Source organism: Centruroides vittatus, unplaced genomic scaffold, assembly GCF_030686945.1.
Source record: "Centruroides vittatus isolate TY-2023 unplaced genomic scaffold, ASM3068694v2 contig_1042, whole genome shotgun sequence".
NCBI lineage: Eukaryota > Metazoa > Arthropoda > Arachnida > Scorpiones > Buthidae > Centruroides > Centruroides vittatus.
In genome coordinates this window covers 74,861-89,804 of record NW_027120674.1, presented here as the reverse complement: position 1 = coordinate 89,804, position 14,944 = coordinate 74,861, and the positions used below count along the sequence as shown (strand labels likewise).

The following is a 14,944-nucleotide window of genomic DNA, read 5'->3' as shown; positions in this document are numbered from 1 at the left end:
CTGCCATGGAGTGACTTTCGAGCCCATGCTTGCTTAATGGTGTCTATGCTTTTTATATGTTGCATTGTGTCCATATGATGTGAGTGTAAGTTTAATGGTGTGTTATTTGAGTCTGCTAGAGTTACTGCTTTATGTAACTGTGATGTTTCTTGTTTTTTGTAGAAAAACTCTCGCAGTGACTGTATTTGTTTGTAGTGAAGGTTAACTATGTCAATCAGGCCACGTCCGCCATCTTTACGTGGAAGGGTTAATCTTTCTGTGGCAGATTTAGGATGATGTTGTTTATGCTTAGTAAGTGTTGTTCTTGTTTTCCTTTGGAGTTGCTCGAGATCTGTGTGAGTCCAATGTATAACTCCAAAAGAATATGTGAGTACTGGGATGACATATGTGCTTATTGATTTAACTGTATGTTTTGCATTTAATTGTGTTCTGAGAATAGCATTTAACCTACTTTGGTATTCTTTAATTAATCTTTGCTTTATTTGTGTATGTTCTGTTAGTTTGGCCTGTTGGAATCCTAAATACTTGTAGAACTCGCCCTCTTCCATGGATTCAATAACGTCTCCATTTCCAAGTGCAAAATCTTCTTTCTTCAGGATTCCTTTTTCTATGTGAAGTGTTTTGCATTTATCTAGGCCAAATTCCATTTGTATGTCCTTGGTGTATGAATGTGTGATTTGTAGGAGTTGATGAAGTTGTTTTTGTGTGGATGCATAAAGTTTTATGTCATCCATGTACATGAGATGTGACAGTGTATACTGCATGGTTTTTTCATGCCTGATATTGTAGCCATATTGCGTGTTGTTTAACATGTGGGATAATGGGTTCAAGGCTAAGCAGAACCAGAGAGAACTCAAGGGATCACCTTGAAAAATTCCTCGCCTAATGAATATTTGGTTTGTTTGTATAGAAGTGTTACTAACCCTGAGATGTAGTGTTGTTCTCCAGTGCTGCATAGTGTTTTGGAAGAATGCAATGAGTGATGGATGTATTTTGTACATGTGTAGAATATGTAGCAGCCAACTGTGTGGAACACTGTCTAATGCTTTTCTGTAGTCTATATATGCCATGTGTATGTTTCTGTGTTGTTTGTGTCTTGCCGTAGAATGACTGAATCTATGAGTAACTGTTCTTTGCATGCCCTGTGATTTCTACGGCAACCTTTTTGTTGTTCAGTAAGAATGTCGTGTTCTTCAATATGTTTGTATATTTTGTTTATGATACAGGATGTCAATAATTTGTAGAGTGTTGGAAGACATGTAATTGGTCTGTATTGTGTGGGGTCTGTGGTATTGTTGTTTTTAGGTTTGATGTAGGTAATGCCCTGAGTAAGAAAATTTGGCATGTCTTGTGGATTGATGATGATGTGTGTTAGGTGTTTAGCTAGTTCCTGGTGCAGTGATGTAAACTTTTTGTACCAGAAATTGTGAATGTTGTCTACACCAGGTGTCTTCCAGTTGTGTGTTCTGTTAACAGTGTATTGGAAATCATATACGTTTATTTCAGCACAGAGCATAGTTGGTATGTTGTGCAAGTTTCTGCTCTCCTCCTCGATCCAGCGTGCATCAGCATTGTGTGTGACAGCACTGGACCAAAGAGAAGACCAATAAGTTGTGAGTTCTTCTTCTGTTGGTGTGCCACTGTGCTGTGTATCAGTGTTTGTTTTGTTATTAATTTGTCTGTAAAAGAGTTTTTCATTGTTTGTAAATAGTTTATTTTGTTGTATTCGTAGTGTACATGTTTTGTATCGTTTGAGTCTACGTGCTTTGGCAGCAAGTTTTTGTTTTAGTGTATCAATGTATTCTGTAATGTGTGTGTTATGATGTTCATGTTTTGTGTGTGTTTTTATTTTCTTGAAAATGTTTTTGAGCTGTTTCCTTAATTTGGGTGTTATGTTGTTTTTAGTGTATTGTGTCAGCCTGCCTAATTGCTGTCTAATGTCATTTATTTTTGTTTCTATTCTTCTCTGCCAGGCAGGCTTGTGATAGAATTGTGTTTTCTGTGTATTTGTCTGTGATTGTACTTTCAGTCCATGGTGTGTCACTACTGTGACTGCCCCAGCATAAACTAATGTATGAATGTCTGAGAGTGTAGAATGAATGAATGTAGTGTGGTAGTAAGTGAGTGTTTACATAATTTAGTGTTTTTCCTACTTCCTTTGACGTGTTGATTTTTGGTATTCGTGGTTGTTGTGTGGGATCTGTGCCTGTATATTTAGTGAGTGTTTCCTGAAATATAAGTGAGAGCGTATTAACTAAATCCATGTCTATGTTATCAGTGATGGATGAGGAAGTGTCTGTAGTATCATTAGTGGTAATTGTTGTGTGTGTGTTATTATCAATGCTTGTTGCTGGATTATCCTGACAGGTTACATGATCTTCATTAATGTTAGATGTTTCTGTCTGTTGATGTATTTGATCAGCAACCTGTTGTTTGATAAGTTCAAGTGTTGTTTGTGGAATAAGGTTGTTGTGTATAATTGTTCTTTTTTGATCAACAACCCTTTGTTCGGTGACAGTGAGATGAGGATACTGTTGTGTGAATCTATGGTGTAGTTGTTGTCTGTACGCTGTCATGTTTGTTTCGAGTTTTGTGATGGTGTAGTAAGTACAGATGATAAAGATGTTCATTTGTACTGTCCATTTCATCCGTTGGCGTGGTTTTCCAGCCTTTGTGGTCTGTGGATGCATTGCCACAGAAACACCAAGGCTGGGTTGGTTCCTCACATCTGTTGAGGGCATTGCAGTAGCCATGCTTGGGCCGGTGCTGCTTTTGCCACCGGTAACCAAGGGAGACTGTGGCCTATTTTTCGAACGTGAGCCTCTGCCTAACCCACGAACGCGGACCTTGTTAACCCGGGCGACGTCCGAGCTGGTATCACACTTTGATCTGGTTATTACCATAATAAATATCTCCACAGAATGTGGGTGTGGTCACTCTTTGCTTCATTTCTCCCCATAGACCTTACTGGCATGGGTATTCCTACCAGGAGCTTGTGCTCCAGCCTGCATTGCCCTATGGATCAGTAAAATACTAATTTTGTGTGTGTGTACACACACACACACAATCACACACAATAGGTAATTTTTGTTTGTGTATGTGTAGTGTATATATGTATGTATGTATAGACAGATAAACTTCTAATAACTAACATCCTCCTCTGAACAATAGCTATTTTTTCAGATATGTTACTTTTTGAACAAAAATGCCCACAATTACAACCTATGAACAGTGGTCATGCCCAACAACAGTTCTAACTACTAAAAATCCTATTTTTAATCTTTTGACGACAGCTACTGCCCTAAAAATGACAAGCAAAAATAATGCACTGCACAAAATTAGTCATCTATATATACTATATATATATATATATATATAGTATGTTTACATCACTATGCAAGCCTATGCCATATGCCATTCGACCAATTGCTACAAAACTCTCAGCAATTATGTTCAAATATTTCCAACTTAGATAATTTCATAAATCTCACCCCAAAATATCAATTGGATTTCTATATATCGATTAATTTCTGTCTACATTTGATTGCTGGCTGTACATGTAACACCATGTATTTGAAAAAAAATTAACTAAACATAATTCTCACAGAAAAGGATATAATTTAAAAATACATATATATTATTACTGCAACAATAATATAGCAAGAAATAGACGAGCCACTGCGCCATTACTGCAACAGACAGCACATAGCACTTGCCAGCATGAAGTATAGTAGTATTTTGCTTCTCTACATCACACTTTTCCTGTAAGCAATAGAGTTTTGCCGATGATGTATCTAACTTTGTTCAGGGAAAAATTTTTGAATTGAAAATGTTATTTCAATTCATGCCTTGCAGTACAAATTGGAAGTTCATATATAGTTAATCTGGTCCTATTTCTCTTACAATTTCCATATCTGGTCTCAACTTTCATCTATCTAACTCCATTCTCGAGAATAAGTAAGGACAGTGAGTATTTATAGGTCTACAATTTTATCAAATTGCAGTAACCGAGTGGATAAAATCATCGAACACTGGTAGTCAGTCATGGGTTTGCGCCTGGCCAACAGACTGGCCAAGTAGAGTTTTCTTTGCATTAGTAACATTTAAATTGGGGCCATCTTTAAATAAAAGTCTTTCCAGGATGCATCCTCCTGGGCAGATCGCTCATATATAGCATTGCTGTAACCAAATGAACCAAACCAATTCTAATAATTTTTCTATAAATGCGATATTTACGAGGACATGCTTAACTACCAGGAAACCGTGACATCCCACCTCTCCATTGATTTCATCTCCCCTAAGTAACTCATAAATCCATTGCCCCAAACTTCTTTCACTAATGTTCTAACATTCAGCCAAATTAATGTACCATATGTGCAACAATTTTAAGACACAAAGTAAAGCTTGAAGTCTTTTTCAAAATTTCATTCAAATTTTCCTGTAGTTGTAGTCTGTGTAATGTGCACATTATTCACATGTTGAGTCTTACTGTCAAATCTGCTTCCAGTGTGCTTATGCAACATGTTTCAAAAGTTTCCTTTACTTAGATGTTTTTGCTGAGCTTTACTTTTATCGACTTGGTTTTACCAGTATTTTTACAGAATCACGTAAATAGCAATTATTCTCGCATTTTTACAAGATTTTTTATTTAAACAAGTCTTATATCAAGTCTTTCGAACATTAAGGTTTTATAAGGAACCTTGATCAAATGTGGGGCCATTACAACCTATCCAACAAGGATCACTTTTCAAATATTAATAGTAGACCAGTATTTAGTAGTAGTCGTTGACCATCCTGTCTTCTGGGAGAAGGACTACTACTACTTTTAGTTGAATTAACTTCAATCTCCATCTGCAACAGTCCCTTTCTTCCTATCGGACCACTGGTATGATGGCATTCAAATAGGAAAATTACATAATACGTGGTTACCAGTGAGCATGAAATATGATTTAATTGGTTTTGAAGGGTACAGAATTTAAATATTTGGTCCATTTTTCGTGAAATTTGATTGGTTGGCAGATCACCATTTGATATTTGGCTGTGAATGAATCAAATTTGATATCTTAAAGTTTTTTAAGATATGATATTTTCAATTGGTGTCTACTTGACCAATGAAATTGTGCCATTTTGTACCATCAAAGTATTGCAATAAACACGACAATGGTAGACTAAAATAACCAAACTCTTTATATGGTTTTCATTTTAATGTTTCTTATATTATAGTATTTGATTTATATAACTATAAAGGTTATCTTAGGTAAGGGTTTATCATACTGAGTACCAATCTAACACAGTTTAAAAATTGTTTGTCTACTATACACAATTCAAAGAATTTTTAAAATTAAATTGGTCACTTTGTGTGATAAGCTGTTAAGTAAGATAACCTTAGTATTTGATTTAAATAACTACAATAATATAAGGGTTAGAAGTACGAATACTTTAATAATCTTAATGTTTGTATTTATTTTTTGCCCGGAATTACCTGCTAGTTATTGATAAAATAGCTAGTTTGGCAACTAGCTATTCACATCGTTAATAAGTTAGATGTAAACGTAAAAAATAAGTTTTTATTAAAAAATATCAAGAAATAACTCTGTTTAACATTGTAGATAATGGCAAAAAAAAATTTTGTACTCAAATGTGCAGAGAACTACTAAAAACACAGACTTAAATCAGCCTTTTGTCGTAAGCTACAACTTAAGTTAAATACACAAAGGAAGACATGTCCTCTGCTAGCAGTGATAATTAAAAACTTTCAACACAAAGTACTAACCATGTTTTGGTATTTTTTAAGAATTTGAAGAGATTTTTCAATTATCACTGCTGGTAGAGGACATTTTCCTTTTTTTTGCATATTTTAATAATTTGGTCTACAATAAAAGATTGATCAGTGTGCATTTTTAGGAATTCTTTGCATGTTTCAGGATTTTTGTAAAATATTTTTATGATTTTCTACAATATTAAAAGTAATAATTTAAATTTTCCTTCAATTTAGACAGTGTGCAATTTTCAGCTCATCTCTAAAATATACCATTTTTTATGTTCCCAGTAACCATTTTTTTAAAAACAGTTATATACAATAGAATAGTTCAAAACAGGATGATGATGAAAGTCTCTTACTAGTCAATTATTGCAAAAATTAAAAGGGCAATCACCATAGACTTTTTGCAGATGTAAACAATGGTGCAAATTTACACCTACTCCAGCTTGTCTATCAAAGAGGCCTGTTGTAATCTCAGTCCCTAATGAAAATAGGGCAGCACTGTCAACAAATTGACAATGTTGCCCTATTTTCATTAGTACGTTGAAAGTTGTAACATATGGAAAAATACATACTCTTGCTTTTTTAGTGTATTCTGAAATAGGAAGAGGAATTCTGGAACAGTTATCAAATATGACAGATAAATATTTTGTTGCCCAGCAGGCAAGGAGCAGGAGTGTATCACTATAATACAAATGTGCAATGCAGAATTGGATTAATGTGCAGTTAGGTTTACGTTAGCAGTGATACGGATATTCAAATGATCCAATTTAATAGAAAACATGAAATGCTGTTAAATAAAACACAAAAGACTACAGATGTTTGCACAAGCCATTTATTGTGCACACTCAAAATCATTTTCAAAATTGAAAAGTGGCAAAACTATTTTTTATAAGAATTAAACTACGAACGCTGGTTAACGACCAAATCGGTTAACAAAGTTTTATTTTACAAAAATTTTGTCTCGGATAACAAACTTAATGGATTTTTGTGTCAAATTTTAGTTGCTGTTAGGCATGCGTGAGTTAAGCATTGCTTTTCTGAGTGTTTGTGCTAAACTTCTTTTTTCAGTTTTGTGATTTATATATTTAATCAATATGGCATCTAAGAAAGAGAAAAGTGATAGTAGCAATAGAAAATGACAATGCACTATCGCATTTAAGAAAAATTTTCATTAAAAGAGTAAGACAATCTACTTTAGATCAATTTCTGTTCCTTACCAAAAGAGATCTTGACTTGAAGAATCTCCCAATGAACCGCTACCCATTATTTTTTTGGAGGGGAATTCCTGTTCTAAGCATTAAGCTTCTCCACTCCTCTGCCACCAACTACAACAAACGAAGGTATGTACAGTGCTATTTTATTAAATAAAGGTTACGCTTTTGTTGCTGTAATGATATATACCAGGGGTGGCCAACAAGTTGATCGCTTGCTATGTCTTCACTTAATGTGTTACACTTGTAATCGAACGCAACAGTATGCATACAGTTATGACTTGACTCAGAAAAACAAAGCGATTTAGCTTGAATATTTGGTACTATCATACAGTAGCTTCTTTTCTTGAAAAAGGAAATTGTGGAATTTATATCTTTTCCTTTTAAGAAAGATTTGTGTGAAACGTATTAGCCAAAAAATTTCAGACATATTTCCTATGAGCAAAAGGCATTAGAAAATGAAATTATAATTTTACAAACTGATTTAATCTTACAAGCCAGAAAATTTGAAGATTTTTGGAAATGCATCAACCGAGAAAGACAGCCCAGTATCACCAAATGTAGCGAATATATTTATTCTTGTTTCGGATCTACATACTTGTGTGAATCGGCATTTTCATACTTAAAGTTAACGAAGACTAAACAACGTTCTGTCCTGACTGATTACCATACTGAAGACTCATTATTACCATCTTTGTCAGGATATACATCTAATTATGACTACTTGATTAGAGACGTGCAAACTCTGTCCTCCCATTAATGTTGAAGATAATAAAATAAATTCTAAATCTGTCTTTATCTGTAGCTATTTTGAATTAATAAATATTGTTAATAATTGATGTTTTAATTCCCCTGGACGTGAGATTTTTGGCCCGTTAAATAATTATGTTGTTTTTACGTAGGTAGATATACAGGGTGTTTTATTACGAGGTGCACTCCCGCGAACTATTGATAGATTAGCAAAAGAGTGCACCTTGTACTGAAACACAGTGTATAAACATAGTATGTATTTCACACCTCCCCCTCCCCATTTAGACTGTGCCTATGACAACAAGACGATTGCGATATATTTTTAAGATAAAAAGTAGATCTCACGTACACAAAAGTTGGCCACCCCCGATATATACTGTTTTCCTATGTTTTCATCAAAGAAAATCTACTGTATTTTACAAATAAAATCACAAAAATTTTGGAGGCTAGAACGGATAACTTGTATTTACATTAATTTCTATGGGAAAAATTGCTTCGTTTAACGAAATGGAAGCGCGATATTAATGGAACAAATTAAGTTTGTTAACTGAGGTTCCACTGTATAAAAAAACAAGTTTATGTTCATAATAAAATAGCTCCTTAATGACAAAGTAACAATTCACAACAGATCTTTTCTTTAAGTTACTGTGGAAATCTAGAATTTCACTCCACTTGTAGTTAACTTTTCACTGGAACTAACTGGTTTCCAACAATATTCTAAAGAAAGATCTGTTGAGTGTTGTTACTTCAACATACATGCAAACTTATTTTTATAATTTACTGATTTTTAGATTCATATTTGTTACAATTTATGTTTTTAATATATTATTGATGTTTATGATTTATTTATGTTTACAATAGTATCATAAATACTTAAAAAAACTTACTTCATCTACAACTACAAGACCCAACTCTTCAGTTCTATTTGATTCAAGAAAGCAATTTATTAACGAATGAGCTTTTTCAATGGTTGCAATGAATAAAGTCTGCCGTTTACGTCTTTTTACAGGTGGAAATCTCCCCCTGCTTCCGGCATATTCTTCTATTAGAAAATCTAATTCCACCGCAAAAGGAGAAAGCGATTTGATCTGAAAAAATATTTGAATCAATTTCAATAATTATAGATCTATTTTAAGGATATAAAATTTAAAACACTCACTTTTTCTTGAACAATTGAAATGTATGGTAGAACAAACAGTGCACTTTGTTTATTGCATAATAATCTTTTAAATATCAAGATTTCAGCAACAAGTGTTTTACCTCCACTGGTTGGCAACATATAAATGAGATTCTTCTCTTCTTTAATTGCTGGTAAAGTAAGACATTCATGTTGCCAATCTAGAAAGAAAAGAATATAACTTTTAAAATATACAATCAATACAATGCATACAATAAATAATACAATGTAAAATATAAATTCAAAATAATAATTTATGTAAAGAATAAAAAACTTAATTTGCTAAAAATTGGCAGGACAGAAAAATTTTTTAATTTACAAAATTTAAGAAAATTCTTAAAAAAGACAATACAGAAAAATGTGTCTTCTCATTTGTCCTTTCACACGCACAAGGAAATTTTCTTAAGTTTTGTAAATTTAAAAATTTGTCTGTAACATAGCCGAGAATAAAATGCAAAATTATGGTATAAAAAAATTAATCATTTTTAATTTGTCTTTCATTGTCTACAGTAATTTTAATTTACCGTATTTTATGGACTATAAGACGCTACAGACTATAAGACGCACCTTAATTTTTAAGCAATTTTTTTTTAAATACCTATAAGACTGCTACGGAGTATAAGACGCACCTGAATTTTGGAGGCAATTTTTCAAAAGAAAAAAGTGCGTCTTATAGTCCGTAAAATACGGTATATAGTGTAGGACTACAGTAAGACCCCGCTTAACGCTGTTTCGGTATTATGCGGTAGTATTGGAATTACCTGAGATCGCACGCAGTGTTGGGATCAAGGCGTAATATCAAATTTTAAAGCTTATTATCTGCGGCGGACATTCCGACAACTGATTGATAAAACAGATGGAGCAGATAAACAATCCATTAGAGATTTTTGGAAAAACTATAATATCATGAATGCTGTAGACAACATCAATCTTTCCTGGAATGAGGTGACCAAGAAATGTTTTGAAAGGAGTATGGAAGAATAGAGAAGGCCGGAGCTAAGCGAGGATGTTGACACGAAAGAATCCATTGTTAATGTCGACGAAATTGTCAAGCTAGCTAATGAAATAGGGTTGGATAATATAAATGTGCAGGATGTTGAAGAATTATTGCGAGTTACAACTGGAGAAAGTTTTTCCGACGACGATCTTAAAGAATTAGTAGAACAACAGGTGCACGAAGATGACGAAAATTAGCATTTCTGAAGATGCGGAACAAAAAGGAACTTTCAACGGATTTTCTAAAAAACAGTTTAGCCAGTATAACGGAAATAATGGATCAGTTTATACAAAATGATTTCAATTTTGATAAAAGTTCAAAGGCAAGACGAAATGTCATGGATGTGATGTCTCGCTATCGACAACTGCTTGCTGAACGAAACAGGAAAAGGCAAATGACGTTAGATGACTTCTTCACAAAGAAACAAAAGATATCAAACGAGGAAGAAACTTCCTCGTCACAAACATAACTTCTTTACTTGAACTTTTTTTATTTTCATGAATGTTTTATGAATAAATTTCGATATTAGCAACAAATAAGTCTATAATTAATGTAATAAAAAAGTATTTAACAATAAATGTTACAAAATAAAACAAAAAACAAACTGATAAATTTTCTTATTCTCTGTTCTGTTTCACGTATCCCCCTTATTTACGTGTTAAGATGACCCCGTTTAATGCTGTTTCGTTTAGCGCTCTGTCATCTAGGAATGCATCCCCCACGTTAAGCGGGGTCTTACTGTATTTTAAGGAAAATAAACAATATTGTAATCCAGCAGCATTTAAATGAGTAGAGATCCTCTTGTTCCAATTAAATTATGCACTTTAAGACATGAAGAGGAAGTGAAATAATTGTGTGTATCTATTTTTCTTTTCAGCAACTTTTGCTTTAATGTCTCTTTCGATTTCTTCAATTACTTTTTGTAATGCACTGGATGAATGTTCCGAGTCTTTGTGAAAAAGAAACCTCTTTAAATTTTTTTAATACAAGTAGAGCTAGAAAATAACTGAATTGGATTCTCTCCTTTCTGTTTGCTTCCGTCTCTTCTAGACTGTCTTGAAGTTGTTGCTGGGCCAAAAGATTGTCTTCCTCCTCATAAATCAAAAAACTCTCGAATCCAGCCCTTGTAAAGCATTTTGAAACTGAAGATTGTTTCTACGGCTTGAGTGACTATCAGCTTTTCAATGACATCCAATACCCAAAACATTTTAGATACCTCCCAAGTGTTATGTTTGGCAAGTAATGACCAAATCATCAACTGTCGATAACGAGCTTTAACAATGCATATGATTCCTTGATACGATTCCTTGGCTACAAAACCCATGTTTAAATGTTAAACTACTTTGTTTAACATTTAAACATCTTTTTCATACAATAAAGTTTTCAATGAATATTATAACTTGTTAAAAACAGTATTACAAACAAACCAAAATACATAAAAATGTTAAAATATCTATATTTTACAAAATTCTTTTAAAAAGTTTGTGGTGTTGTAGTGTCATTTGATAAAATTGATTGGGATTTGGTTGGACAGGAAACAAGTTAGAACTTTTCCAATAAGTAGTAGTGTAAAACACCTAATATCTGAATTTCAAATATTCAAATCATTTTCAGAGCATTAGATTCAGCTAAGGGACTATGACTATAATTTTTAATTAAAGGCCATGGTGAAAAATCCAACTTTGAAACTTTTAACTTTATTTAACTTATGTAACATCACAGTTTATTTTTTTAATTACAGTAGAGCATCGTTTATCCGATCCCCGATTAACCGATCGCGTTCTAGTCGGCAAATTCAAATGTCCGCTAGTGATGTGGCGCTACAATATTTGGTTATGTCTTGGCTACTTTAATATTATTTTTGTTAAATCTTTGCATGTTTTGGCCGGCTCGACCATGAAAGGGAGGCTAGTATTTAAACCAGGCCCAATACACTATACTAATAATGTATTTTTTCATACTTTTCGGTTATCCGACCAACCCCAGACCCCAATTAAGTCGGATAACTGTATATTCAAAAATTTTATGTAGTTATTCATTTTTCTACAATGCACATCAAAATTCAAAAAAAAGAAAGGTCAAATCTTAATATTTTGAAAATATTAATCTCTAAAATCCGTTAAGTGTAATGTAGAATCAGCATTTACCATAAAGTATATAACTTATTTAGAAATAATAATCAATTACCATTATATGTTATGACAAAGTCTAATGAAATAAACAACTATCAAAATTAACAGATTACACAATATGTTTTTGGTTCATTTATAGTAATTACTAAATTTTTAATGATGTGAACAATTTGTCATTACACTACACAGTTTCATTAAACATTATCTCTATGATAGTAAGAATTTAACCTGTAACTAATTTGACATTTTTTTAGTTATATTATCCAATTATATATGTTCAATTTACTCAGAATAAACTACCTTTAATAGAAGAATTTTGCTCAATATGTTTTAAACAGTAAAATAGTAATCCAGTTAATAGAAGAGACTGTAATTAGAGAATCTAAAATAGTAATAACTTGAATCCATATTTTAAAAATTTAATCTTCTAGTATGCAAAATCAGATTATGTGAGAAGCACTTTGGGTTTTATCAATAAATTTATTTTAATTAGCAGTTAATCTCATATGAATCGGTTGCAAGTATGGATAATGGGTTTACTAAACTTTGTTCAATTTAAGTGCAAACTGTCACCTGTTTTATCTTGTTTATATAGTAAAACTGGTCTAAAATGAAACCTGAATAAAATGGAAAATTAAGATCCCACTTGTTGTGGAGGACAAATAAGTAGAATCCTCTCCATGTATAATTATTATTGCTGAACATGATAAATTGTATTTGAGAAAGATTTCAAACCTTTTCAAAGAAACCATGTCATGTGATGTGAAAACATACAGACACCAAAGCTTGTTTGTTTTGTCAAGAAAGTATACACTTTTACATCAACTTTACATCATTTTTTAAACCTGTTCATTGTAAAACTAAAGGGATGATGTTAAACTGATGTTAAAGTGTAACCTATACTTTCTGGATGAAATAAACATGGCTCTTCTTTGTTAAAATTAATCCTTGTTGAAATTAACTAGGGGCAGAATCAAATACTTTCAAAAGTCAAATGAGTTTCCAAGAATTGCGGTCTTAAGAACAAGCAACAAAGTAACTCATTGATAACAAAGGGAATAAGGTAACATAGTGCTACTAATTGCAGCATTCCTACTATGTGCACTTTTTAAGCCTTGGAAAAGTAGGATTTTTAGAGGAAAAATCAGGATAAGTAGAAAAATTTTAAAATAGCAAAAGTCACCACTTACAGGATGATATTTGATAAAATATTGTAAGAAAAGCAGTCTATATGACTCCCATTTGCTGCTATTCAAATCATTTTTTGCAAATAAAACTATTTGTTTGACTAATAAAACCATACCAGCATTCATCAAATTTCAAAAGGACCTTCTACAGTTTTTATAAGGCTAGAAGCAACATTTTCTGGTGGAAATTCAAACACCTTCATGCTATGGGATGTGTTAATGACCACCCCTCCTGTTTTTTGTAAGGCATGAATTATGTCATTTCACATGATCGGTGAATTGCTAGCTATACATATCTATAGTATTTATTGCATATATCAATATCTCAAAATAATATGACAATAAAATTAATATTGTGTTGCAAAGGCTAATATATTTAGCAGCTTCTGTTCTCAAGAGTGTCTGTGACGTATGTCACACATCATTTTTCCCTGCAAGCAATGAGTACTAGATGCTACATGCAAGGACTTAAATAATAAGGATTCATGATTTCCATACAGGATCAGGTCATAAAAACTACAGAAAACCCCTACTCAAAGATACAACACTCACAAATGACACATGCAAAAACTGTCATATCATGCCAGAAACTATACAACACATCACTTCCGGTTGCAAGCTCTTGGCACAGACAGATTATTTACAGAGACATAATCAAGTAGCAAATATAATACATCAAGAGCTTGCAAAGAAACACAAATTAGTAGACATCCACGAACCATACTACAAATACATTCCACAGACAGAACTGGAAAACAACGCACACAAAATGTACTATGACAGAGTCATAATCACAGATAAAACAATTTACCACAACAGACCAGACATCACACTCATTGACAAACACAATAAAATCACATACATTATAAACGTTCCAAACACTCACAATGTACAAAACACATGCACTGAAAAAGTCAGCAAGTACACAGAACTTGCCCAGGAAATAAGGTATCTGTGGAAGATGGATAGGGTGCTTATTGTATACCTGTCATTCTCTCCTCTACAGGTGTCATACCACACACACTACACAAAAGCCTGGGCACATTACAATTGAATAGAAACACATACATCACACTACAGAAGGCCACTATATTGAATACGTGTCATATTGTGAGGAAATTCCTGAATACAGACACACACACACTGATACACTTCAAATTTTTTTTACAATTAAAACATTAATTAAAATAAGGTCAACTCCGTGGTAAGTACTGTATGTTCCCGAAGTGTGTAAAGGATGTTTTGAAATAAAGACACTGTTGTGGCACTTCTATGCATTTGAAATTTTGTAATATAAAATTTTTTTTACTTATGTAAAAGTGATTTTACTAAAAACAATGGATGTAACTATGCAACATTTATCAGGTATAGTTTAAAGATTTAAAAAAAAAAAAAACAAACCTGTTTAAAACAGAAACATGCCAAAATGAAAAAAATAATCACTGTGTCTATGGTGTCCACGATGAGTATTCTTTCCTACCTAAGTAAGACCTGTATATTGTCATTAGTTGAGAAAATCATGAGAATTATCACATTCTCTAAATAAAATATTTAAAACTGAGCTTGACTCATTGTTGCAGTGAAATAACAAAATTTACATTATGTAATGAATTTTGAACTAGTCATTTTGTTTCATTTACTATCACTTATATTTTGATTTACTCTCTTCAGATTTCCATACAAGAATGTTGAAATAAAACTGAAAACAGAGTTGAAAATCTGATTC

General features: G+C 32.7%; 1 protein-coding gene across 1 annotated transcript in view; it reads right to left on the bottom strand.

The window, feature by feature from the left end:
- mus301 (mutagen-sensitive 301) overlaps positions 1-14,944 on the bottom strand; it is a 31,679-nt gene that overhangs the window by 13,968 nt on the left and 2,767 nt on the right. The window contains 2 exon segments of the mRNA XM_067264077.1: positions 8,613-8,813; positions 8,885-9,063. Coding sequence (XP_067120178.1) covers positions 8,613-8,813; positions 8,885-9,063 — 380 coding nt within the window.